We start from the raw sequence: 27,829 nt of genomic DNA, 5'->3' as shown, positions 1-27,829 counted from the left end.
GTCGTTACGGCGAAGCGCAGACGACCAGCAGACAGTGCTGTCTGGGGCTTGCAGGCGGTCAGCAGCGCTCTTCACGTGATGGGCTTTGCCGAGTCCATGGGGCAGCTGCTCAAGTTCCACGAAGACCCCTGGATGCAGAGGGGCATCGCCACGGCACTGGTCGTCCTTCTGCTCGGTGAGGGACGTTGTTGTCTTGCCCTTTGACGGTCGTCGCCGTACATGTACGGCGAAGATTACACAATTCAAAGTTTCCGCCTAAACACAAACCCGAGCACACCCAACACTAGCTAAAACAACCAAGACCGGCAAACAACCACCTCTTCCCCCATGGAACGTCATCGCAGTCGGATGGCGTCAACTTCGCGATGGACCTTTCTGGAAACGTCAGCGCTAAGGGGCATTATGGGAAATGTGAGAGTGTCGCACCTTTTAGCCAAGCCAAGTCTAGCCTAGTCGAGCCTTTGCTTGCTACTTGGTGGCCCACGCTACCGCCCGAACTGCAGCACCATTCTTAATCCATTCATTTACATGCGAGCTAACGGTCTTTAAACGTTGTTAAAACAAGCTTTTTTTTTTTTTTTTTTTTTTTTTTTTTGGGGGGGGGGGGGGGGGACGAAGGAAAACAAAATGGACCAACTAGCTCCAGCTGACTCCCTTAGAAAATTAGTAATTAAAAAAAAAAAACATGTTCGATACGTGAGTGATATCTCGCCTTTAGGCGAGTGACCCACTTTTAATTGCCCATTCAAAAAAGAACGGTGACCCATCCAGAACTGGAGCCACTAAATCAGCTGCGCTAAGAGTATCGGCACTCTGTTCGCCAAAGGCGTTGTGGGCGCCGTTATTTTGGTGCTTGCAGAGCACACGCAACTGCCGGTCGTCGTGATTCAAAAGTGCGACTTCCTCAGCATTAAGTTCGGTGCTAGGAAGCTCATGTAATATTACTTGCTCTGTCGCAAACTGTTTAAACATTTGTGGAGGACGGAAAAGCGTTCACTGCGATTTCGGATAAAGCTTCAGATAACTGGCAACCAGAATTTTAAACCACAATATGGGCAAGTGCCGTTACTCTGAAGCGTAGCTTGTTTAGTGACACTATCCAAAAGGATGGCTCATCAAAAAACAGGGAACAGACAATGCGTCAAAAAAACAGAAAAAAAAAAACAGACGCATTTACGAGAATACGTTTAATCATAGCCTCCTGTATACTTATAAAGCCTGGCAGTTCGATGCCGGAGCCATAGAGTGCCGGGTCGCAGATTTAGAGCAAGAAGATCTGGTAGCACAGACCATTTCTCGGGGAGCCTGTAGTCAGCGCACAGCTTTTGCAGCGGCGAGGACCCAAAACATGGTTTTCAAAGCGTACGAGAAAAGAAGCAGTAGCCCGAGGAACGCAAGAAGAACGAGCGGACATTCCATCGCTCGGGACAAGTGTGTTTCGGCGTCTCGCCGCAGCGGGGCGCCCGTTACATGCCTCTTGTCTGCCGCTCTACCTTTTCACTTCCGGCGGCCACGTCTCGTGGCGATCTGCCACGCTTTGTCAGTATAGAGGAGGCTATAATTCAATTGAAATGTGATAGAGGGGTTCTCACCTCATGTGAGCAACGCACCGCAGCCCATGGCGCTGCAAATATTGCCATTTGCCGTACACAGGGACCCAACGCTAACGTCGGCAACGTGGTCCTCGCAGGCAGTGCGGCGGTAGCAGCAGACGACGGAGCAGCGACCCTCACTGTTTCCATAATGCCTCACGTGCGCCGTTTGAGGGCGCGCGCTACTTCCAAGAAAGGTCCATTAGACCCGAGCCTGATGGCGAGCGTCCTTCGGCGCCTTCATTGGACACGAGGCCCCGCCGAACGCCGAGAGTGCTCGAGTTCAATCTGTGTCTGCGACTCTGCGCCGGGGCGCAATATTTGAGGGCCGTGTTTAGAGCGCATGCTCAGAACGAGCTCAAATTAACAGGCTGCTAAGACCGACCTTCTTGATGGTGCGGAATATACATTTCAAAAGAACTGTGGAAGCTTGCCGTCAGCACGCACTCAGCAGTGGCGCACACAGCCAACACCTCCTAACGCCTCCTAGACAGCTTTCAAAGCCTGCGCGTCACGTGACATGACGTCACGTCCCGGAGGCCTGCACGGGCGCTGATTGGATGCGAGTACCGCGTCAGCGTTCGCGTGGGACTCGTTCCCTATCATAGTCCCCAGGCTTCATAAAATCTCCCACAAATTGAAAAAAAAAAAAAAAGCAAACCGGCAAAACGTTTAGATTTTGTGCTCGGCACCCAATAAGGCTTATTCCTTATGCCGCAGGATCAGTCAGACACAAGCGGACAAGATATGTGTGACATCCGGCACAGAACAAAATATGTTCCGTGCCAAAAAGGAGTCGTTTACAGCATACCCAGAGCCGTAAATGTAGAGAGTTTGGCCATTCGTTGGGAAGTATAGGAGACAAATGAGGAGGCGCCATTGGCCGAAAGCGGGCTGGGCGTGTTCCAGGGCGTCTTCGGAAATTCGAATGTGACCAACCAGAAGCCGAAAATAATACCCTGGCGGTGGTCGCGAGAAACAAACCTGATAACTGCATTGGAGTAACTCTCAATGGCTGAAAATATGGTACACGTGATGTTTCAATCACGTTAATCCAAAATGATGGTGGAAGAGTGCGACTAGCGGAACGATCGACATGATCCGTACGCCAAGCGCCCAGGGCCGGGAATCTGCCGTCCGAACGTCCGTGCAAAACAGAGTTGCGCGGTGCATTCGTTTCTTACATCTTTCTGCATGATCATGATCAAAACAACACGTGCACCCTATTTTCAACCCCGAAGAGTTACTACACTTCACTCTTACGCGTTTATTAAAACCATATACGAACATAGACTTTTGATCAGAACTGTTTGCCGCTACCACCGCTAGGGGATTCTTTTCGGCTTCTGGTTGGTCAAGAGCGCATGCCAAGCCCTCTTTCCGACTCTGCCGCACGCCCTGACTCTGCCCGCACCTCCCATTGACCAAACTCTCTCAATACACGGCTCTGAGCATACCGTTAACGTGTGGACGATGCTATATTGGACAGACCGGGAGATGCATAAACGACCGTGCACGTGAACATGTGGCCAACGATAAAAATTTCGCGGGACCACGACACCTCGCTGCCCATTGTCGAACTTGCAAATGCAAACCAAAGCTTGAGCCTGTTAGCATCATAGGGCACCATAAAAACCAGCTTGCAAGGGAGATGTTGGAGGCCTTGGCAACGAAGGAGAAAACAGTGTGAGCTCCGCCTCAATAACCCTGCAACCTCAAGAAAAACTCTTTCTGAAGGGCGCCCTTCGTGCTCAGTATAAATAGAAACAAACAAAAAAAAAACAAAAAAACACGGTTTAAAAAAAAATATACGCATAAGATCTAGTAGAAGAGGAGGACGATTTATTAAAATAGTTGGTAGCCCAGCGATTGGTTGTATTTTCTGTTTCTCCTTCCTTCATTGTTCAGCTGGTTCCACCCGTGGAGGAAGATCGTTTAAGTCGGGAAAAAGCAGATTCAGTTTTTGGCGGTCGAAAACATATCAGAATGTGTTGAGCCAGGGGGTTAAGACAATACGTCTCCGCTGCTCTATTACAAGCAAAAACCAAAAGATATACGTTTTTTGTTTGTTTGTTTTTTCTTTAAGGGAACTTTTTTTTTTGTTTTTTTTTGCTTAGGCTTGCAAAAAGCCCATGCAAAAAAAAAAAAAAAAAAGAAAACAGGGCTTAATTGAATTATGTTTCTGGTGGAGAGATTCTCCAGATTAAGAAGTAAAGCAAGGATGCCTACTAGGATGCCTACCAAGGGTGGGGAGCATTTGTGAAACGTGTTGGTAACTCAAGTTGAAGTCAAGTTTGAGTAGAAGAGCACATCCGAAGGTTCAGTGCGGTGCTAATGAAGGCGCAAGCGCAATAGTGTATATTACGACCACCGTATTTTTGCACGGGCACTCACACAAGAATATTTTTTTTTCTACTGGTATTTGGCGAATTTACACTCATCAACCAAGTGAACACTTTGAAATCAACGCCTTCCGCAGGAACCACACCAGTGGAAAATGGGCACTACGGGTGAGTTTCGTTTACTAACACTCACACCTGTTCGCATGGTCTCACAAAAACGACAAACACTGCTGGAAGACGACTTTGTTTGTAAACTTCTATTTGCCTAAAACTCATGAACGGAAAAAGAAAAAAAAAGTTGGTGTACGTGCGGTAGAACGGAAGGCTGCTCAAATTTTAAGAAAGCTTACCTTTCTTTTTTTACTTTTCTTTTTTTTTTATCTGTAGCGGGACAAACATTAATGTTTCTCGCGTTATTTTAGGGTCGCAGGCGACAAAACATGTGGAGCTCAGACGTTATGAACCCGCGCAGCACTGAACGAGAGAATTGTGGTAAAAGTCAGCTCTAAACGAGAGAATTGCGGGTCACCAGAGACATCCTCACGAAATTACCGGTACGCCTGCGCAGGCATCAACGTGGCCGGAGTCAAGTGGGTGGTTCGGCTGCAGTTCGCGCTGCTGATCATCTTGCTCATGGCAGCGCTAGACTTCGCCGTAGGAACCTTCATCCGCTACGATGCAGGTGAGAGACGATGTGGCAGCCCCTATATGAAGGTTTGCCGTGCTCGACCCAATTTACGCGAGTTAACGAAGTTAACATCAACCGAGATTCAAGCTTACTATGTCGGCATTATCACACTTTCCCCTACATGCATGTTGTTAAAAATGAAAGATTAGCTTTTTCCAAACGCTAATCTTTCCAAAGCTAGTCTTTTCCAAAAGCTAATGTTTCATGCGATCGATTCGTCGCTTTGAACCCCTGGAAGAGCGCTTATTCCACTGTACTTCGCTGTTAAGCAGGCAAAGCACGCTTTACAGGGCGCATTCTCAAATCATTGGGGGGGGGGGGGGGGGGGGGGGGGGGGGGGGGATCGGTGGCCGAGTGGGCTAGCGCACACGGCCACCGATGGCTCGGTATGAATGCCACGTGCTCCGAGCCATCGGTGCTCCGAGCCACCGATGGCTCGGAGCACGTGGAGCGAAAGCTCATGCCGCGCCAACATCACAAAAAGACCTCCCGCCACGCAGAGCACGGGGTGACCGGCTACTCCGCGTCCACGTTTCGGAACAACAGCGCTCCGCGCTACGAAGACCACCAGAACTGGTTCACCGTTTTCGGCGTCTTCTTTCCGGCCATGACGGGCGTGTTCGCGGGCATCAACATGAGCGACGACCTGAGGAACCCCGTCCAGGACGTGCCCGTGGGCACCATGGCTGCCGTCGGCACTTGGTACGAGTATGCACGCCTTTGACGTCACGCTGCCGCGGTGATGGTGCTGCCGCGCGCAGTGGCCACACCTGGTTTGGGCCAACACTGAGCTGTTTGTGAGCAGCGTGTTGGTCTATAGAATCAATAACCACGGGTTCGCTTGCATCTCTAATAGACCGGTCTCGCCAAGCGTTCGGCGCATGCGTGACGCCGTCGCAACTTTAGTACACAGGAGGCAGTCGGCAGCAACGTTGGTCGCCAGTTCACCAGACGACTTGTGCCGCCTCGCGCTCTGCACGCGCAGAACAGCCCTGAAGTTGTCGCACGTGCAGAGACTACCTGCATGCATCACGGCAGCGTCGACGTATCGAAACTAGCTAGTGAGATCGGTGTATTGATCCATACCAGCGATGATCGCAAGCATCCTCAAAACGCCAAGGATATAATTCCGTTGTGGAACTTCCTGTACGAGCTCGACGTCCTCATTGGTACTTCGGAGTGAGCTTTGACGTTGATTTGAACTCGACAAGATCAGCTGGCACTAATCTTGTCGAGCCATTACCTCTCAAAAACAAATCAAGCAAGCGGCACACGCAGATGGTTCACTTCCACCATTTTCTCGCAGTCTGTTCCTGTACCTCGTCTTCGTACTTGGTCTGGCCAGCACCTGCCAACGCTGGGCGCTCACCACCGACTACCTCATCGCTGAGAAGGTGGGCGACTTTCCTTTCAATAAACATTGAAAGGTAGACCGTCGAAAACCGATGTCCGGGCCACGACCTCTATTATAAGTCGTGGTCCGGGCACACATGAGGGAATTATACAATAACATCCATCCACACGGCTTGAGCAAGGGAATCGGTGACCACTGTTCCTTTTTTCGCGCAGGCTTCCGCCATCGGAGTGATGGTGCTGTCGGGGCTGTACATCTCCTCCATGTCGGCCTGCTTGGGGGCGCTGTACCTGACGCCTCGTATCGTGCAGAGCATGGCCAACGACGGCATTCTGCCTTTCAGCAGGCAGCTGAGCCTCGGAGTGCGTAGAACCCAGTCTACCATACACACAGACTCCAGAGAAAGCATAAACATTTTGTTGTTCCTTGGAACAAGAGCAGACAAGGATACGAGAAAACATAGCAAACATATCTTCTCGTCTTTAGTTGCCAAAGTGGGAGTCTTACGGGCTTTAGCTTCGAGAAGACCGCACTTCTGACCTTTCTTCGTTCCTGTGTCATTCACTCGGGTGTTCAGTCTAGTCACCGACAGGATGAACACGATAGGCCATCTCTTTCTGATGCCTCCAGCATGCGCCCGTTGCCTTCCGTCATACATCGGCTGCGCGTGTACGCTCGGGGCTCACAAGACGCCTAAAGCGTTGCCGAAGAAAGGAACCTCGCGCTGGAGGCTTCAGCCATCGGAGTGAACGACCATTTTGGACGTAGAACGGCATCACAGTTTACGCGTCGTATCAGTGAAATATATGTCGGTCATGACAACAACAATCAATTTAACTTTTGCTTTGCTTCAACATGTTTTCAGTATGTCATCTGCAACTTGACCGGGTGCTCCTTCCTCCCGACAGAAAGGCCCCAACCGCGTGCCGGTGGTCGCCCTGGTGCTGTTCGCCCTGGTCACCTTCCTGTTCATCCTGGTGGGTCAGGTGAACACGCTGGCGCCCATCGTGACCATCCCGTTCCTGCTGACATACGCGTGCGTAGAGTACGCCTACTTCTCTATGGCCATGACGTACGACATGCAGCGGAGGCGGAACGAGCGCTTCAGGCAGCAGGCCTGCCTCATCCGGGCACAAGCGGCCGACACGCACAAATCTCCGACGGCGTCAAGCTACGGCGCCCTCGCAGACGCAAAGGTTAGGCTGCCTGTAAAAACAAATTAACAGCCCAAATTAAAAAAGGAAAAAGGAAAAAAAAAAAAAAAGAGATGCCGAATTTGTTGTTGTCGCCACGCTGCTTCTCAACGAAGTGCGTTAGCACTTAGCGTAGGGGTTCCGACTCGGCGAAGGATGGGAATCCCAACCACGCAACTGTCCACATAATGTTTGTCTTCGGAGAGCCCGTACGCTCTCCAGGGCGTCGGCGGTTTCGGATGCACAGTGATGCAACTGCAGAAATGTGACTTGGAGCAATTTTTGAAGCATTTGAAAATCAGCTTTGGAGCACTTTGATACACCTAAGAATAGCACTTTGGAGCACATAAACGTGAAATTTGGAGCCCTTTCGAGCACCTAATTATCACTTTCAAAGCTACTTTTGAGTATCCAGTTATGACATCTTATGATCACCTAAATGGTAAGATAATTTTAAAGTCTTCAAATCTCTCACCAAAGTTTTTTTCTTTTTTTTCTCTGTAGACAGTATAAGTTACTTTGTTCTTTCATAGCCATCCAATGTGAGGGATTACTAAAGTTATTTGTTATAAAAAAATTGACATCTGTTGATACAATTTCCTGTCCATTGTTTATTTTGAACACAAAAACCCACCAAAGGCCAACCCTTAAAGCTTACGCAATTTTTTGTTTAGGCCCGCCAGTTTAGTCACATACAGAAAGGCTTGTGTTTGCCTCGGTGAAAAGCACAGCCGCTGACCTTCACTTTGCCGTGGCTTAGGATGCACCTGACTAAAATAAGTGGCGCAAGTCGCCGCCCAATCCAGCCAGTCACGCGATTCGGTGCAATATGGCGGATCTTTATCAGGATAACGCAGGAGTGGAATCACTGGATGCAGTCACCAGAGCTTCCCTCGATCGCCGCCCACGATCCGCATACTGGTGCTTTTGAAGAGCCAATATTTCTTCCCGGGAGTCGGCAGTTTCACGCAAACGGCGTCGTCGCTTTGCCTCGGTTTTACGCTGTCGCGTACGTTATGCCACGGCCGCTCGATCCCTTCCTCTCCCGCGGCACATCCTTGGTCTTTGGAAGCGTGAAAGGAGACTCTTTGCCTCCTACATAAGAGGGAAAATGGCCGTAACGAGCGAATGAACGGAGCGAGAACACGGCGGGAACCGTGCCGTGCTGTCCAGTCGTCCAAATCAATGCAGACCAGTCAAAACCACGCCTCCAAACTAAAGACGGCTGCATGCACCAAAGCACTAAATGCTTACTCATTTAAAATGAAAGAAGCGTGAGGTGCTTGGAAGACAACAGGGCTTTTGTAACCAAATAAAATAAGCCACAATCGCCAATCGCCGTTTCTGTCCAAAATGGCGCTCGTTGTCGGGGTCAAACGCCAAAGTTTAGAAACTTATCGTTAACTGATTCAAGGGTTACAAGCGATTTTCGAAAATTTTCAATGAGAAAATGACGGCCAACGAAGCTCGCGAATATTTGAATTTGTTTAAATCTTCTGAGGCAAGTTCTGAAACTTGGATCTGGTCTTAATCTTTAGCGTTACATTGGGTGGAAACCAGGTGCCCAGCAATGCACAAACTATATCGGTCGTGAAAAAAAGAAAAAAGAGCATGGTTTATTTTCTAGCCGAAAACACGGCACATATACACTGAAACATTTTAGGCTCCTTTACGATCGTTTAGCTGTCCACATGACGAGCCTGACAGTAACTGTACACATTTGCTTCTGCTTCCCAAGGGACCGGCGGGTGACCTGGACCAGTTGTTTCCAGAGCGCGTGCACGACCAGACTGGGGTGTCTGCCCGGGACCACAGCACCGTGAGCAGCACGGAGTCGCCCGTCACCTCTCCGGACGAGCACAGCTCGATTCGAAGTGCCGAGAGCAGGGAATCAAACCCTTCCAAGGGCACAGACTCGGGTGCCACCGACCGAAGCTACCTCCTCGGAAAAGGTAGGAATGCCGTCAGGGTCTGCTTCGTTTCAAACATGTTTCGTGGACAACTTTTCATGAACACACATTTCGTCGACAGTTGTTTTAGGGATGCTTCTGCAACGTTTGGTCGTCTTTTTCTTTTTTAGTCAAATTTGGAAGCAGTCAAAGGCATGAATCACTGAGGTGCGTTTACCAAAGCCTCCAGCCTCCCCCTCCTCTCTCACCCTTTCTAAACCAGGCGAGACGCAAAACGTTTGTTGCAAAGAGAGGAGAGTTGTGTTCGACGAAACGTCACAAGGTGTGTCGATGAAACAAACGCGGAGCCTTTTGACGTAACAAACTGTTGACAAAATGTCGCAGGTCGACGAAACAATACGTCGACGAGACATAGTTTGATGAACTGAATGCCACCAATGCTGTCACTGTTGGTTTCATACCTCGAGCATCAGGCACTCTAAGTACCCCGTTCTTTCAAGCGACGAAAGACGCAGTCGAGTTTGGCGATAGATCCCAGCCATCTCTCTGCTGGTCTGGCCAGTTAGAATTTCCAAGGAGACTTCAGTCAACATGCGGCGTGGTAACATCTGCTTGCTAGAAGGCACTGCGGCATTTCGAGCAGGACCCGCCACGTTGCAGTTGAATTACGATGTGTGAAATTCTGCAGTTGAGAACGCATCACTTCAACAGAAGCCTCTGGTGTTGGCAATGTGGACTAATCGTCAAATAATCTACAGCACAGCCATGGCGAAGTCATTGGCACAGTTGGCTTCGTCTTTATAAGCGCGCACCTCGCAGTTCTCTCTGCAACGAATGGCGAGACATGTCAGCGTCGCGTCCAGCGCGTCTTTCGGTGTCTTGCTACTAACACAACACTAGCACGCAACAACACCAAGACACCCGCATTTGCAGTTTTGAGCCATAGTCTCGTTGAGTTTCAGCGCATTTGCCGTTTGCATGGGGCTGCTCAGAGATCCAGCCACAATGACGTAATGCACAGGCCCATTTTCCAGCTGGTATCGGATGGAGGAATATGACTGAACCCTTTTAATTGGGCGGCAGCTCACGCCACATAGCCGAAGCTTTTAATTTCAACAATTAACACCAACGAAATTTAGAAGAATGACGAAGAATTTTCTATTGCGACGTCGCAGCAACTGTGGCCACCTAGCAGGCACTACCCGACTCATACTCATGTTTGTCCCACAAAAACCGTATCTCATGTTTGTCCCACAAAAACCGTATAATGATGCGGATTGACAGTGCTGTGGCATAGCCCTGTGATAACGCACCTGTCTTACATGCAAAGGACCCAAGTTCAATTTCAGAGAGCGGCAGGCAACCTTTTAACAGCGAAGCTGTTTACGGCTAGGGATTCGTGGATTTTTCATGTGCGTCAGCAAAAACTAAAATCCCAAATTTGATGTAAAATCGCTTCATTCTATGCAAAAGCTTATAAGTCTCATCACTTGGATATGCATTTTCAGCAGATTAGTTATGAATAGGTACCATTTCCAAGATCAGTAGGCTCTCGGGTAGATAACAAAGGTTTCTCAAAGGTTTTCCGCTGCTCGACCCGCGTCGGCCACGTCTACACACGCACCGCCCTCTGTCGTCGTTCCAAGCGCTTGCGTGCCTAGTTTCCTTTCCTTCCACTCTCCCGGGGTGGCGGTCCCGTCGCGCGTCTACTTTCCGCCGGGTGGCGGTCCCGTCACGCGTCTAGTTTCCTCCGGCCCCTCGGGGTGGGTCTGTGTCGTGTGCTAAACAACTTCGCTTGTCATCCCCTTTCACAAAGGGGAAAGGCTCACAATTTTTTTTTTTCAAGCGACAGACGCTGTATGTTTTATTACGCCAACTACAAAATCATCAACAACGACAACGGGTGTTATTTCCAGTGGTGGGATAGGCCCTTAATAACAGCTATCGCTGTAAAGGCTGGTTGAGGTTCAGCTTTTAAACGAGGGACACAAAACTAAGAACCCAGCCCACAATCTTGTTTCAAACCTCACCTTGTAAATCTAACATTTAAAACTGTGTGTGGAACTGACCGCAGGCCGTGGTCCCTGGCCAGAGATCTCAAAAAAGTCCGACGCCTGGTACTCCAAGTTGTGCAACCGTTGGATTGCACTATTAGGGGTATGTTTTATGGCCACTTTCCATCATGGCAAGAAACACTTGCTATGCTAAAACAGAAGCCTAAAAAGTTAGGTTGGATTCTTTTCAGATCTTTGCAAAGCTAACCATCATGTTCCTTGTGCAATGGGGCTATGCACTGGCTGCCATTTTCATGCTGGCCTTCCTGTGGTTCTGCATTGGACGAACCAAGCCAGGTTCATTCCCAGGTCAGTCCTCTCTGACTTGGTGCATTGACAGTGAGAGTGCTCATTGATGGCAGTAATATGGCTTAACCATTATGCTTTCAAGTGCTCATGTCTACTGCCATCCCTGTAACAAACAATATATGGACTCTCTACACAGGTGTGACCGAATTCAAGCTCCTACCCTGGCTACGAAGCTTACTGCTCCGATGCATAGGGTAACCCATTCTTATGTCATATCAAATGAGTACAATAACCGTGGCCGGTTCTCCTCTCAGAATTTCTGCTGTCATTATGTCTCCGCTTGTCCCAGAGCCTACACTCAATACACTCAGAGTGTGAGCACTACCGACAGATTACTTGTTCTAGCCAATTCTATTGTTTGTTAGCTTGTAACAAGGCAGTCCAAAGACAAGAGCAGCACGGACTGGAAGAAATTCTAAAGGGAAGCTTCAGTATGAATGCAAAGGCCTTACCAAGAGACTAGACTTACGGGTAGGGTTCGGAGTTTTCGGTTTAAACCGATAAAAACTGCTAAAAGTACGCCGAATCCATTTTCGGAAATTCGGTTTTAACCGAGAAAAGTCAGTTTTTAGGTTCAGCATTTTTGATTTAAACCAATAAAAACGGATAAAAGTATGTCAAATTCATTTTCTAAAATTCAGTTTTAACCGGAAAAGGTCACTTTGACCTTCCAGTCGTACCGCAGAGCCGTGGCAAAAAAAGTGGAACGACAGTGTCTCTCGAAACATGTCCGAATGTTTGGGATACACGGATGCCATCACGGCGTTTTGGTTTAATGTGCGCATCATCGATCGGAACGTGAAGTCCGAAATGCGTAATAACTTCGCCATATACGAGCGTGTTTTCGAACTCGTAAGGAAGACTGACTTCGTGGAAGCTCTGCATATTGTGTTGCGCTTCAAAACGTCGCAGCGTGTCTCTTTTGGCGGTCACAATTGGTTGATTGGCCGATTTTGGCTCAGGCAGTGCTTCATTTCCTCAGCCTGCCAGAGTCCAGCGTTAGCGTTGAGTGGGCATTCTCGAAGATCAGGGTCATATTAACAGAAAACAAGAGTCCAGATAAACGAGGAGAACCTGGAAAAGCTAAAGTACACGTCTGTGCACTATAATAAGATCACATAATCCTGATGCACAGAAGGTGAAGTTCCATGTTTTTTTGGCATAGGCTTTGTATCTGACTTGTTTGTACTTTTAAGTTTTTTTTTGTTTTTTTTCTCGTTTTTTTTACCGTTGCACACATTTGCCAAATAAAGTGTCCATTTATTTTTCAGTGTATCGGTGCCGTTATTCTTTGAGTGATCACAAACATCAGAGCTAGAAGGATCATCTGATCCAGTGTCGGTTGGTGTTTATATTCACCGAAAAAAGCCGATAAACTTTTGTAGGCATAAATATACGCCGAAAAAAGTCGAAAATTCATTTTTAAAATAAACACCGAAAAAAGTATGCCGAATTTTGAAAAAATAGAAACCGAAAACGCGGAACCCTACTTATGGGCTGTTCATGGGCAAATTTATGAGCCAAAACATCAGAAAGCAGAGTACTTCAGTCTGACTGCATGGTCATTTTATAATTGTTCGATAGATATCTGTGTAATGCATTTCACCAAATTAAACTTTCCAAGTTTTACAGTCTACAAATCTCCAGAGGATCGAAAGAGAAATGCTTCTAACCCAACCAAAACACATGCGTGAGATAATACATACACGCAAATAAACAAACTAGGCAATAGAAACAAGAGCACCCGCTCTTTAGCCTTGTATCTCAGTTTGTTTCAGTACGCTACTTGAAAACGTTACCTAAATTCACTGTTTTCCTTACTCTATGCAGCAAGAAGCCGGCAGACTATGAACAAATGGTGGTGGCACCCATGCACCCCGGCGTCGAGACGCAGGCGGCTCAGCTCAATGAAGAAAACCTCGACTATGCGTCCAGGCAGCGCTACCACCAGTCCACCACGTTGGGTGCATCCTCCCACTTCCAGCAGTACCTGGATGACAGTGAATGAAGAAGCCCTAGTCTCTAGTCTAGCCTCTGCAAAGGCTGGCAGAAAGCTAGACCAGAAGATGCCAGCACTGCTACTTAAGCACTGCTCGAAATCCAGACAACTCAAGGTTTGCAAAGGACCAAGACGGGATCTGACAGAGGAGGACGTCAGCTTTCGGGCCGTCTCCTGCCGGGTATACGAACGCTCCCCTTTGAAATCAGCCCATGCCTCAAATGCCATTTTTGACCCCCCTCTGCCTCAAGACGTCCCATATTTTCTTAAATGTTTCAAACGTTCAGAGACCAGCATTTTTACGTCTGTACCTGTAAAAAACATTATGTGGCACCACCCGTGGCGTTTTTCAGGAGTATAGTAACGCTGTTTGTAAAGTGGTAGCACCCTGTCGGCGTGCCGCTGCTGTTTCGCCATTCCACGGGACAATCGAAGATCCATACCCACTCCGAAGCGTGTGTGCCATCAAAAGTAATGCTCCCAATATTGTAATCGTCGCAGTGCAAGCGCGAGGTACTCGAGGAACAGCCCCCCCAACAACGAGCACCACGATCAAGCGCTGTGTTCAGGCCTGTGCCAATCGAAGGTCGTGTCGAAGTATGATCTCAAACAAAACTGAACATTGTTATTGCTTTTCCTGTACAAAAAGCCCACAAGCTTGCCAGGTGTCAAAGTGTCTGTGGACGAAGCTTGACTTAATTTGCGTCGTCGTAAACCTGTCCAGACACACAAACTTGTTCCAGTCTTTGCTTTGTGCGAGCCTGGCTCTCTACTGGAGGACAGATTGTTTCAGTGTAATAAAATTGTTTGTGTTGACAGCAGCTGTTCTTTATGGCCATCTCAGCACTGTTCATGGCAAGTTGCAAGAGGGCATTGCATTAAAACTGTGCAACAGCAGCTTTGCTGTCCTTTGGAGCAGTCATTCTCCAGGTAACTGATGGAGGTGACGAAAAACAACGCCCAAAGAAAATGCAAGAAACGAACAACTTCATTCCTTGTAAAGAGGGTGCTATTAGTGGGGGAGGTAGCCACAGGCCAACTTTTGGCACAGACTTACAAAAAAAGTTGTTCTTTTTAGCATCTCATCACTGGAACTGCTAGGAACATAAATCTTCTTTTTCTTTTTCTCTTCCTTGAGAGATAAACAGTGGAAACAAGCAAGCATACTGAAATCTAAGGGAAGTCCATGTCATTGGGAGCATCAAGGTCTCTGTAGGTGATGAGTTTTCTGGGCTCCCCACGTGGACTTCTGCTGAAAGGGAAACATGGAAAGAGCATTGCTTGGGCATCCTCCCCCACTGCCACGATGTCTGTCAATGACGAGCCAAGAAGGGTTCGGGGGGGGGGGGGGTGGGGGGGAGTTTAGGGCGGAGTTCTGACCCTGTCACATAGGCAGCTCAGAGGTACCTTAGCCCACAAGTCACAAAATGAAATGGCAATTGAGATTCAGGCACTAAAATCAAAATGTTCTAAGCTGAGCCTGCTTGTTTCCCAGACCCTCTAAGCACGTATTCTAAGCCCCAAAACCTGAAAAGTTAAAACAGCAATCTCCAGACGCAAGAAATGTTTCTAGCTAATAATAATAATTGAAAAAAAAAAGGTTATGGGGAATTACATTTGAAGACACTAAACTGTGTTGTGAAATACATACAATAAAACGCTGACTTAATTTTCAAAGACGTTAACTGAAGCATGGTCACAACTACTTCGTGGTAGGTACTCTGAAGGCCAGTACCGCGAGAACGAACTATACTTTCTTTTCTCTAGACAAATGTTTCACTCAAGGTAACGGCAATGAAAGGTCATGCGTTTGGTTGGTGCACCTATCCAATTTGTACCTAAACACCAAGCCCAACCCCACTTATTTCACTCGTGTATGACACAGTGGCGGTGGTATCATCTGCAAGAGTGGCCATATCATCCCGGTTTCTTTTCCGTTAAAATCAAACAAAAACAAAGTTTATTTAAAAGCATCACTTTAGTGGCCATATCAGTGACACCAAAACCCTCACATTTACTTCACAAGGGCTGCCTGTGTGACAGGGGTGACGGAAGGTATGGACAGCTGCTGCCAGTTCTCTTCGAAGAAGCAAAAGAAGGGGAAGGTGAACCAGAATCGTGTCTTGCGACACAGTGCCGACCACGCACGTCAAAGGAGTTGAGAGAGAAGAGAAGCGTGGTACTGCCGACGGAAGGACAGAGCAGCGTGTGTGTGGAATCGAGGGGAAGGAACATGCTCCTTTCTTTTTATTGACACAAGGTGGTTACGACGATGGACGGCCGAGCACGATTGGCCGTTGCAAGCGGTGGGAGGCGGCCCATACACACGCACACATACAGAGCAACCGTAAAAGCAAATCACAAAGCATTTAAAAAGACAGAGCCGCCTCCCGAGGTGCTGTATTTACCGATGAACCGGCAGACATGGTAAGTAAAAATTTGCATGAGAATTCCCTATTGTCCCTCGTTTGTCTTTCTTTCCTCTAAAAAAGTTCCAAGTCCTGCGGTTCATCAAGATCGTGATATCCGATCACTTCCCGGGGGTCTGAGCGGAAGCTGAAAGAAAAAGACCGAAGAGATTTTTTTTTCTTCCTCTTCCTTCTTTCTATTGTCACTTACTTTCTGGGCGATGTTAGCTAGCATCAACTCTGCTCAGAAGAGCAGCTGCTTCAAACTACAAATGTGCAATCACAGGATGTTTTTCAAACCTAAATCAACCTTTTAAACTTTAGACTAAAAAAACTTTCCAGTCCCTGTCAAATAAAGAAAACAATCCCCTAGAATATGCCAAGAAAAAACGACATGATAGGTTATTCAAATCCAAAATGTGCAAAGAACTAAAAATATTCTTTGTTGCACCTGCATCAACCAAAGGACCAAGTGAGAATAAAGCTGGTTAAGATCACCATTTCTAAAAATGTTATTGTAAAGTAATTGCCACCTTCAACTTTTTCAAGGGTTAGGCAAACTTTAGCTACATCGAGATGTATGCTGAACAATGCGATTAGCTCGAGCATGACACTGCTGCTGTTTCAGACTTTATGCCTACGATTAGTGTCAAATACCATATTTTACTACCCTTGTCGAGACAAACGCAAATTAAGTGAACTGCACTACATGAGTATTGGTAGTTTCGACACTAGCTATTCAGCTACAAAATAAAAACTGGAAGAGCTGGTAATCACATGCTTGTGCTAATAGTGTCATACTCAGTACTTCATAAAGTGGACCTTGAAACAAGTTTAGGCAGCATGTCTGTAACACTAGATACCATACTTTAACCAAAGTGCTAAAGGAAGACTTGTAGTTAGAAAGGAGAACAAGAGGACCTCCCCTAGATAAATGTAACAAAAAATGCCAAGAAAAAAAAACGAAAAAAAAAAAAACAAAAACAATTTCTCTCATAAAGATGTAATTCTCCTTTTGTTTGTTTCAATATCCCATACAAGACATCCCTCAGAATATGACATACTGCACCAGACGGAGGTGGTCATCCATTCGCTTCGGGAGACAGAAGTGATGACCCGGATTATTCAGCACACTTTTTAGAGCGCAGCTGCTGCCCGTTTCCGGCTTGAGCGGCGTTGGTGCAATTGCGCGGTGCATTTCCCCGCTAAATTTAGCGAAAAAAATTCCCCGCTGAATTTAGCGAAAAATTTTCCCCGCAAGCAAAAAAAGTTCCCCGTTAAATTTAGTGGGAAAATTTCCTCGCTAAATTTAGCGGGAAAAATTCCCCGTTATATTTAGCGGGAAAATTTCCCCCTAAATTTAGCGAAAAAATTCCCCCCTAAGTTTAGCGGAAAAAATTTCCCCTCTATATTTAGCGGAAAAAATTCCCCCTTAATTTAGCGAGAAAATTTTTTTTTGCTAAATTCCATGCTAAATTTAGCGGAAAAAATTCCCTGCTAAATTTAGCGGGAAAATTTCCCCGCCAAACTAAGTGGAAAAAATTTCCCTTAAATGGGAGGAAGGAGGACGGGCATAGCCTCCCTCTCCGTACCTTCCCCTCCTCCTCCTCCTCAAGAACTGCGCTCTAATTCGGCATTACAGGGAATTGTAAACGTCTTTCATTGTTTTAAACCCAAACAGCTTGCAAGCTCGGAAACTTCCCTAAATCTGATTACACGAACCATGGAGAAAGGGGCAATTGTTTGGCTTATGCTACTATATCAGTTCATCGTTCAGCTAAGCTGAAGTTGTACCTAGCCTGAGGAAACACTGAACTGAAAGATAAACCTCCAAACCCTCCAGCAAGGTCAAAAAGGACTCGTCTTTTCTTTTTACTCCTGCTGTAGCAGAGGGAAATAGCCTTTTTGTACACAAACTTTCAGAAACAAGATAATTCACAATGGACATACAAGCGTCACCCTTGCACTTAGCTTACTCAGGGTGTTTCCAACTGCTGGTTAGCTTTTAGAGTAGGGCATGTCGAGAGAGCTAACAAGCCTAGAACTTAGCGAATGGCCAAAATTCCTAGCAACACTGATCGAGAGTCAATGACCAAACCCCAGCCTGAATCACTTCAATGGTCCCTTCAACAATGTAAAAAGTATAAGACCTTTTAGCTATACCGCAAGAAAGTATGTTGTCTCAGCGCCTTAGCGAAAGAATCGTTTAAACTTGGCAGAGCTAGAAAGGCTAATAGCACTGACCGTCCATAGTTGTTCCGCTTGAAGCCAGAGCGGTAGACGTCGGGAAAGTTCCGTCCACCAAAACCTGTCGCAAGTCAAAAGCATGTCATGTAAATGAAGGAAACAAACTAAAAGTAAAAAATAATATGAAGGAAGAAAAAGGACCAGCAGCTAGCAACGAAATTCCATTTGTCAAATGTGACAGCCTGAAAGTGGCACTCGTATGACGTCAAGCGTAAATTGCAGACAGCATTTGTGACAGGTCTTTGTTGTATGTTGCAATTTTGGTGCTGACACGTTTCAGACACCGGACAACTTTTGTTCTTTTCGTCTTTGTCTTGCTGCTCGACAGCCTGCACTTCAACTGCGGTGCTAATTTCAACGACAGCCATTCCTTTGAATGTGCCCCACGCAAGGTCCCATGCCTCGGCCAATTCACCTACTTATCCCAGTGGGTCCCATACTCGCAAAGACAAGGAGTTAAATAATCTCCGGCACGGCACAAACACATACCCAAATAGATGCCTTTCATACTACAGGCCAATCCCCATTGCCAGAAAAGAAAATTCTGGCAACAGCAAAAAAAAAAAAGAATACAACAATGTGCATTGATGTTTTTGTATTTTTTATGTTTGCTGTTGCCAGAATTTTCTGCCTTGGAAATGTGGATAGGCCTGTAGTACGAAAGGCATTTATTTCGGTATGTTTTGTGCAGTCTCAGAAAGCATTTAACTCCTTATCTCCTCGTTAAAAACTACTAATTTAAAAAAATAAAAAAAGGGTCATCAGGTTATCCACAAAAACCAAGAGCCACAATCAGTTTCTCCCACATATTGAGAAAAACACTTCATAAAGATTATTTGGAGGTCTCCAGACTTCAAGACAGTTCTGCATGCCCCTGGGGCGGTGGCCAGGACAAGGTCCAGCGAGGGAGGAAGCGGGACAATCGGCATTGAGGGTGCCCACCTGGGAATCCGGGGCCGTGGCCCCTGCCAAAGCCGAAGGGGGGTGGCGGGTGGAACCCTCCACCGTGGAAGGGGGCCCCTCCCCCCATGACGTGGCCGTCTGGTCCCCCCCTTCCCCCTCCTGGGGGACCACCCCGATTGGCCGGGTGCTCAGGCAGCTGGGGACGCTTGGGGTCCACAAGGTAGGACGCTTGGGGTCCACAAGGTAGTTGTTGAAGTACTCAACCTGCATTGCGTACAAACACAGGGATTGATTGGAAGGATCAGCAATGGTGCCCTCAAAGGCAATGTGAACCGATACAGTAACAGTGACGTGATTGGTCCGAGTCATTTTGGAGCACCCTATGAAGCAGCCAAAAGTCAATTTTGGAGCAGCAAAATGAATTTTTGGGGCATAAGCACACATTATTTTCATTCACACCACCGTGAATATTACGTTAAGATTCACGTTTTGGCCTGCCCGATTACGAGGCAATGTCTCTTTCACTACCCACTTGTGTGCATCAATTGCACTGCAGGCTTGACTCGCCCAAACACGGAACTGGCTGTTTTGTTTTGAATAGAAACACCAGACACAGCAAAAATATGCTTATGAAGGAAGAACAGGATGAACTGCTGCGATTGGTTATTTTAGGTACAGGAACAAAGGTAAATCAACTGGTAGATCCCACTGAAATATTGTTGGAATAAAATATTTCTGAACATCCAAATTGATGTTTCATTCAAGTTTCAAAAGGCTGTAATAAAATTGCCACTCTCAATTCAGATAAAAAAAATGTGTTTTTTATTTGATTATGACCATCAATGACATTTCATATGTAGAACTTCACGATAACAAACAATAGTATATGGACGATAAATATGCTTCTTTAATAAAAAAAAAAGATCCAGCCGAACTAGCTAATTTAGTTCTTATTTTCTCTGCTGGTAAATTGAATAAATAAATAAATATTGAATAATAAATATAAATTGAATATATAAATACACTGTCAGGGTCCCTTCAAATCACAAAATGACTAACTGCTTCGTTTTTGGTTTTGAAAAAACAATGCAGTACTCTTCAGTATCGCCTAGGAAAACCACACATCAAATATTACGACACAGTTCTGTCTAAATGTTTATTAAACGGTCCGGCAGAGTTTGCAACTCGCCAAGTTGCCGAAATCGGCTGACTCTAGTGGGCGAATTCAGGCGCAACCAAAAGTGCAGTCAAAACTATGGTGTGGGCGAAGCCAACAATGAGCTAAACGTCATCACCATTGCCCCCTTTTGCTTGTTTTTACTTCTCTGTGCGAGCGTAGAGGATGATGTCAGCAACGTTTCCTCTCTGAGCTCAGCAATGTCCACGTGATTGGCGTAACGTGCCTGTGCAGTGCGCCTTTTGGGAGCCGTACGGCCAACCCTCCGTGGTTCCGCTGTTACCGCCGTCTCCCGCGTGGGTCGTCACAACCACCGTCGTCGTCTCGCCGTTTGTGATTATTGTCATCTCACAGTTTCATCCACACTACGGACACTATGTGCGCAGACGTTGTCGAATGTCGTAGACACCAAAACGTGGCGAAGGGTGCAGATGACACTTGCGCCTGGCGCACGCCCGCCCCAATCCCGCCCGTCGTTACGTAGAGAATCACGTGACATCTCGTACCACGTGATGGCCATGTTCTTGGCGGCCCGAGGTCAATGTTGCCGGACGGAGCCGAAGTTTCGGTTTTGATTTACGCTTGTGTTTAAAATTATATTTAAAAATATATATCCCATTTTTCGAGAAGCAAATAACGTGGTGTCTTTTAGTAGGGCTTTTTAATACAAAATCACTCATTATCCTAATATCTTCAGAAATGAGCGGAATTGCCCAACCTTAAATGTTTGTTGGTATTAAAAAAAAATGAAAGAAAACAGAAAAACACTTGTCCTAGTAGTACCCATCACTTCACAATCAGGAGAAAGAGCTGACCTCTAGAGATAAATAATGACTTGTTCGTACAAATCTTTATGTCCTTAATAAGTGCCCTCGGAAATGTGTAGTAAATGCTACGAAGGTTTGTGAACTTATAAGTGAAGGTTATAGGGGCGGTGCAATTATTTTCCGACTTTGATCGATCAACTGCGGAAATTAATCTGCGTCACCTATAGAATGAAGAAGAGAAAACCGTATTTTCTTCTAAGCACTAGATTTTATTTTTTTAAAAATGAAACAAATCAAAGGTCAAAGTGCCTCTCAACTCTCCATGTCGCCTTTCAAGTGACATACTCTGGGGGATCACGTGGTTTCCCCTTGAGTTCTCTCTTTAGAGACCCCAGCCGCTTCCTCCACAATTGTAGACTTTTAAAGGGTTAGCATCGCTGAAGGTCGAGGCGAGCGATCGACACAAAAGACGGTTCGCCACGGGGCTGACGGCGAGTGTAGCAGCCGAGGGGGACAGGTTTTGTTGACTTCTGCGTATCCCCCAGAGACGCTGTCACTGTAGCTCCCATAACCGCCACACGTGGCTGTAGATCGGCAAAGAATTCATTTCTTGCTTCGCGATCACACAGCGGAAGAGCAGTTTCTCAAAGAAAGTTGCCATGTTTTTGGTCACTTAGGCTTGGATAAACAATATAAAAAATGCAAACTGCCCATTCTTTCAACATTAAAATTATTGCACTAGCCCTTTAAAAGGTTAAAGACTCCTAGTCAGAAGGTTATCTGGTAAATATTTCTTTCAGAAACTCACAATAGAGTTCTCACTGCACAAAACCAAAAAACACAAAAATGAAGTCCACATCTGAGCCATAGCCCAGAAGACATGCGTTCCCCTGCTTTCGAGCGCTCCGCACGCCTCGAACGTGCAGCGCCACTATTCGCCGAATTCAGTCATGTGAGGAGCGGGATCAACATGCCATGCAGGAAAGACGGCGCTACAAGGATGAACGCGCAACTCTGGCTCCCGTAGGGAGCCTATACAGGAACTTTTAGGGCAGATCGATTCCAAACGTTAGCATATTAGGGTGCTAGAAACACTTGCCTCCAACATTTAGAACACAAACTTAAATTCTATCCTCCAGTGAAACTGTAACAAACCTTGACAGGTGAACGTGTCTGCCCACGTCGAGTTCCCCACCACCCCGGATGCTGCGAAATACCACTGACCTCCTTGCGCACTTCATCCACTTTCTCGGCATGCTTGTTAAAGATGTGCTTGCGCACAAACTCAGGGCCCTTGAACTTCTTGCCCGAGAGGGGACAGAGCCACTTGTCCTTCGCCAGCTCCTGGGTGTTTGCAGCCACAAACTTCTCCACCTCGCTGGAGGACGTCTGAGTCAAGGACGACACCGCACGCTCCGCACACAAGGGTTCCAAACCCATTACACAGGGAAGGAAAGAGTCAAGTACTGCAAGAGGTTCACACTAGAGCCTCTACTAAACAAGGTATGCTTAGAGTGTCGGCACTTCATTCCCAGATTATCCTGCGGGTGTCACCATTTTGGTGCTTGGTGCAGAGCGGGTGCAATAGACCCCCTGCAAAATGTGTCGTGCCGTCCGGTACGGAGTCGGTTGTAGCAGATGACGAAAAAACAGTGGGCAAGGGCACACGAGCAACTGCGCCGCCCTCTTTCTCTCTCGCTCCGTTCAACGACACATGGTAGATGCTGTGGGAGCAAGAACGAACTTCGCGGGCAGTAAAGGACTTCGTGTGCAGTTGTTCGGGATTTACGACTCGAAAATTAAACTTTCGGAGCTTTAAATACGATGCCAAGAGGCTCAGGTCATATCGTTTTGCTCTTTCGCAGATTGTTTTGACATTTCCGGAAGACGGAAAGGCCTTTCCAGGGATTTCAGATAAGGCTTTGGATAATCGACAACAATGATAGTAATACTGGATAAAACAAAATGTAGAGAGGACGACACACCCCCAGACGAATACATTCTTTCAACTCACAACAAAGTTTATTCCATGGAGTGTGATCGCCCGTTCCCCCACGCACTCTTAGGGAAAGGGGGAAAAGGCAGAGGCAGAGAGGGGAAGTCAGAAGGAAGGGGGGAGGGGTGCGTCGACCCGCTGGGGATGGGCCACTCAGCAAGGTCGTCTAGTCACCCCGGAAAGCTCAGGCACAAAAAATTCATCTCTCTATCTGAGAGGGCTAGCGAGGGAAGAGAGACATTGACGCCGGAGTTTTTCATTGAAAATGATTAGATTACTTCCCTTCCGAATCTCTCAGGATGGCGCCCGAGAATGCGCATTTCATGAAGCTAGGCGCACATCCTCAGGATGTGCAACGATGTGCTGCGATCGGGTGCCCCAAATCCACACTGGGATCGGCGACCTCTCAGAAGTGCTCCCTCAGGCCTCTTCTCCTTTTCTCTAAGAATGCGCAAGGGAACGGGTGACCGCAAATAAACTTTGTTGCGAGTTGAAAGAACATACTCGTCTGTGTTTCGTCCTCCCTAGGCTTTATTCTTTCTGTTATTTCGTACACTTTACCAACACGCTCGATACGAACACAATGATTTTAAGTACCGAGACGGCTAAAGTGTCATTGCTCGGAAGTGTAGCTCATTCAGTAGCCCTACATCGTAACCACGACAAACTTTGCCGAAATCAGACTATGCGACGGCAGCGGCCCAGATATAAAGCGATGCAAGGATACGCCTCGGGGTCCTTTCTCCCCAGCCGGCCGGCCTCGTCGTCCGTAAGCTTGGTCGTCGGCTGCAGGAACGAGCTGATTTTGGTCTCGAAATGGTTGATGTAGTCCGACACTGCAACGACCCAAAAATGAAGAATTAGTCAAGGGAGAGCATCGGTAAATGGCAAAAGGTGACGAGCGCGTGATATGTGCTAAGGGGAAAGCGCCCCTTCAGAGCAGGACGTTGCACACACAATTCGCCTTTTTTTGTTTGGCAACAAACTCAATGGCGCCATCTATTGGGTAGCCTCGGCACATATCTGGTTGACGCATATTTCCCATTTTTTTACCGATCATCCTTTCATCATAAGAGTGAAAAAAGTCTGATACTGCTACAAGTGGCCATTTCCAGAATATAGCGTGCATATTTGATTTGGCAAATACTGCAAAACCCACCGTCTAGTTCAGAACCGGAAGTAGTTGGGGGCTTTTTGCACACTGGTGCCACCACGTTTCAACTCTCGCGAGAAAGAGTGAATAGACACTTTTGAAAAGTGCGAACCCTTGCCTATCCGCCATTGCTTGGGCACGTATTTCAAAGCATACCACATACAACAGATCCCCTACTGCCGTCGACAGGATGAAAATGGCTAGAAGGGGTTTCAGTAGTCCCACCTCCAGCATTAGCTTCCTACCCTCGACGATGCTTCGGTATTTCCCGAGCCTCGAGTCTGCATGCGCAGTAAATGAACGTCAAACACGACAGTCGGTCTGAATTATCGAGTCTCGCACTAAAGTTCCCACACCGGTAGAAACACTGCCGACTAAAACTGTGAACAAATTGTTAATGAACCACCATTATACCCATAAAAGATGCGAAATCAACCGTCGTAATCGGATAGTGTAGTGTACTCAAATGTCCATAGCAAACTCCACGAGACTCGCGCAACTTAGCTGTACGAACCAGTAACGGCGTGCAAAACCGAAGTGGGACCGCCATGTAGTGGCACATCTGCACTATGTATGCTTTGTTTTCACCCCTTAACTGTTTCGGAGGAGCCTAGCTCTTCGATGTGGAGCCATCCCCAAACAATTCAAGACGAGTGTCGCTCGTCTGCTTTGCTCGGTTCACGCGCTCAACCCTTTTTTGGATGACCCAGGCTTGTTTGTGGCTCTTCCAACAGATGGCGGCACCAACCTTTTTAAAATTTTTCTGCCATTCCGTTTGTGGGTAGAAACTTAATTTTAAAAGCAGCAAATTTTATTTTTAAGACCACAATTAAACGGACGAAAGTTAGAAATAAAAGAAACTTTCGGCCCTTCCACTCTGGTGGAATAATAAGAGCAGCGGAGCTGTAGCTTCTGTTCTCTGCAGTGGCTTTCCAGGCGAGCGTTGTGCTTTTTTTTTGCAAAAAAATCTGAAGCGCTCGATGCACGTGGCGGTTGCGGACCCATTTGCGCTGCTGCATACGTCGCCGCTCCTTGCACACCCGGTCTTCTTTCTCCGAAGAACAGGTATACGCCCGACCCATCGCGAGTCCAAACCGAAACTGATAAAAGCGTAGGAAACAGCGCACACAACAGACGAGGACAAAGAAGAAACACATGTCTCATGCGCTGCGCTCGTAGCATGCGTTTCTTCTTCGACCTTGTCTATTTTTTGCGCTGTTTCCTACAATGAATTCCCACCAACTCCCCCAACTTCTATGATAGCTGGAAAGGTTACCGCCATCTATGAGCGACAGCAGCAACGAAACTGGTTGCCGCCGTCGCTTATAGATGGCAGTGGCTGTTCAGAGGTTTGTGTCCACATTTCTTTGGTACCAGACACGACTGTGGGGAACCTAGTTTTTAACAGCTCTGCTGTAAAAAAAAAAAAAAAAAGACTAAAAACAGTTAAGGGGTTATGAAAGAATGGTGCCAAATACAGTTCAGTCATCCCTTATTAACTAAAGGTTTGACGTTTGTCCGTACGTTTCCCCACTAAATTTAGAAAGGAAATTGACGTAACGAGACGTCAGACTATTGAGTGATGCCGAGACTTGAAACTGTGACGTCAATTTCCCAGCAGGAAATGAATAAACAATGTTCTGCACTTCCTGAAACAACCATTCAATGTCTTCAAAGCTAATTTACAGGACTGCTCCTTCAACGCTGCATTCTATGCATTATACGACTCCAAAGATAAAGGTTGCTGGCTTCTTTTAAACGAGATTGGTTAGGTAATATCAAAGTAGGTGCCACATATCTGTTTATTGCTTATCTCGAATGATGTTCAGTGTGATGCTTGAACGCCCCGAAACTGCCTGCGAGTTTAAACGAAAGCTGGCCACTAAGGATGCGCAAGAGCTAAATATAAGATATCAGAGATATGGAACATTTGGAAAACATGGAGAGAATGCGGTACTATTGCCTTAGAAGATCCCTACTGCTGTGAAATCCTTAGTAACTTGGATCAGCTGTGGTTGCATTGCAGGTCGACTTTAATATCATTTAGCTTCATAGTTATTTCTGTTTCTCAAGCATGAATGCTGGATGTAGTGAAGCTTATACTGTTTTTTTTTTTTTTTTTGTAAGGTTAACGGATTTGTTTCAATAAGCCGTGAAAGCTAAGCACATGCGGTTTGTGCAGGTGAGTTATATGGCCAAAGGGATATAGTATAGGGGTCAAATCGTAACAATCAGTGAACTAATTTACTAAAATTACTAAATTAACCTTTTAGTTAGTGAAAATAGACATATGGCTACAATTAGAAACTTGCTGAGCATCATCCAAAACCACTAAATCAATAATATTTATAAATACCTCGAGCACGTAGGAAACGTAGTAGTGCGCCAAAGGTATCACCAAAAAAAAATTCCTGGCTACACCACTGCTGGCCGTGTAACTCACCTGCACAAAGCGCATAAGTGTAGCTTTCACGACTTTCTCTTAAGCTTAAAAAAGACACCTTGTATGCCAACACACTGAGGCTATGCGAAATGGAATGGAACTTCAGTTTACTTCATTAAACATGCATGTTCGTAAAAAAGATGTTCGTTGTAAAGGTGTTTTGATTACAACAGAGATTGAAGCTTTTCAATAATGAACTAAAATACAAAACTTGAGATGCAAAATTTCTAAAGAAAACTTTGATTGGCCAGAGCCATTGGACACAATACCTTTTTGAAGATATTAAAATCAACAAATATGTAAATTCCTTAGTTCTGACAGGACAGTAAATGCCTTGAAGGAGTGTGGAAGGACTTTGGCATCCAAGCGTAGAGAAGTGTATGCAAATGTTCGACCGTGGACAACCTCTTTCACGAAACTCATATTAGGAACGATAATGGCGACTGTAAGCTGCTAACTCACTGAGATAGCATTTAGAGCAAGGAAGGCGACGCCCTTACCTTCCTGCGGGGTAACCTTGCTAGAGGGCGGGGATCCCCGGGCGTGCATGATGCCGCACCGGTTGGGCATCTCGTCCTCGCTGGCATACTCGCTCTGGTTGTAGTAGTCCACAGAGTGCACCACCCGCAGGTAAAGCAGCAGCCGGTCAAGCACCTGGGCAGGGACACAAACAACGGACGACGTGTCTCCCAAGAGGTTTCGGTCCAACGTCATGACTGCCCAACAGGAGCCACCAGCAACATTAACACTCTTTGTAGACACTGGGCCCATTCGATTTATCTCAACCATCTACGCCAGTGCAGAAGAGCACAGGGCAGTGTACGTCCGGTACTATTTTAGGATAGGGTGCGCTTCTAAATCGAAGAAGGTGACATGCACTGAGCGCAGCTAGTGCACGCCACCTTTAGGTACATCAAATGAGCCTATTGTACAAACGATGTGTAGTATTCCTTCTCTCGCAAGTCCCATAAAATAATGGGGGGGGGGGGGGGGGAGCTTAAAACTATGCAGTGTTAATACGAGAGAAGAATGCAGTTGAATACAGATCTAGCATCCAACCCCTGTGCATGCAGACACGTGATGTAAAGCGAGACGGCTTTTTAGGACATAGACAACCTCACAGTTGGCTAGAATAACCTGTGATTTCCGCTGCACCACAAGCCGCTAGTAGCTCAAGAAATAAATCTCGGCTTGTTTTACAAGAACCTCCATAATGACTTTTACTGAAAACGGTTAATCTAGACACGGGTGCTTGTCCGGTCAAATCGGGCGCTTCAAGAAATGCTGAACCAAA

General features: G+C 46.7%; 2 protein-coding genes across 7 annotated transcripts in view; one reads left to right on the top strand and one right to left on the bottom strand.

The window, feature by feature from the left end:
- Positions 1–14,259, top strand: part of LOC8024740 (solute carrier family 12 member 8) — a 31,143-nt gene extending 16,884 nt beyond the window's left edge. The window contains exons 4-14 of the mRNA XM_040222179.3: positions 55–175; positions 4,503–4,616; positions 5,123–5,324; positions 5,929–6,016; positions 6,192–6,338; positions 6,885–7,172; positions 8,908–9,121; positions 11,154–11,236; positions 11,325–11,442; positions 11,579–11,636; positions 13,273–14,259. Of these exons, the coding sequence (XP_040078113.1) occupies positions 55–175; positions 4,503–4,616; positions 5,123–5,324; positions 5,929–6,016; positions 6,192–6,338; positions 6,885–7,172; positions 8,908–9,121; positions 11,154–11,236; positions 11,325–11,442; positions 11,579–11,636; positions 13,273–13,450 (1,611 nt within the window). The 3' untranslated portion in view covers positions 13,451–14,259. The remainder of the gene's footprint in view (positions 1–54; positions 176–4,502; positions 4,617–5,122; positions 5,325–5,928; positions 6,017–6,191; positions 6,339–6,884; positions 7,173–8,907; positions 9,122–11,153; positions 11,237–11,324; positions 11,443–11,578; positions 11,637–13,272) is intronic.
- A 157-nt stretch (positions 14,260–14,416) lies between these two features.
- Positions 14,417–27,829, bottom strand: part of LOC8037970 (serrate RNA effector molecule homolog) — a 44,774-nt gene continuing 31,361 nt past the window's right edge. For 2 of the 6 annotated variants that reach the window (XM_042291882.1, XM_042291884.1), the window contains 6 exons: positions 27,036–27,189; positions 23,667–23,775; positions 22,168–22,321; positions 19,039–19,263; positions 18,094–18,157; positions 14,417–14,690 (listed from right to left, as the gene is read on the bottom strand). In XM_042291882.1, the coding sequence (XP_042147816.1) occupies positions 14,539–14,690; positions 18,094–18,157; positions 19,039–19,263; positions 22,168–22,321; positions 23,667–23,775; positions 27,036–27,189 (858 nt within the window). In that variant the 3' untranslated portion in view covers positions 14,417–14,538. Of the gene's footprint in view, positions 14,694–15,654; positions 15,998–18,093; positions 18,158–19,038; positions 19,264–22,167; positions 22,322–23,666; positions 23,776–27,035; positions 27,190–27,829 lie in introns of those variants that run through there. The other 4 variants (XM_042291881.1, XM_042291883.1, XM_042291885.1 and 1 more) reach the window with 2 other exon arrangements.

This window comes from Ixodes scapularis, unplaced genomic scaffold (genome assembly GCF_016920785.2).
Source record: "Ixodes scapularis isolate PalLabHiFi unplaced genomic scaffold, ASM1692078v2 PGA_scaffold2__306_contigs__length_199485367, whole genome shotgun sequence".
Classification (NCBI taxonomy): domain Eukaryota; kingdom Metazoa; phylum Arthropoda; class Arachnida; order Ixodida; family Ixodidae; genus Ixodes; species Ixodes scapularis.
This window is presented reverse-complemented; position numbering and strand designations above follow the sequence as displayed.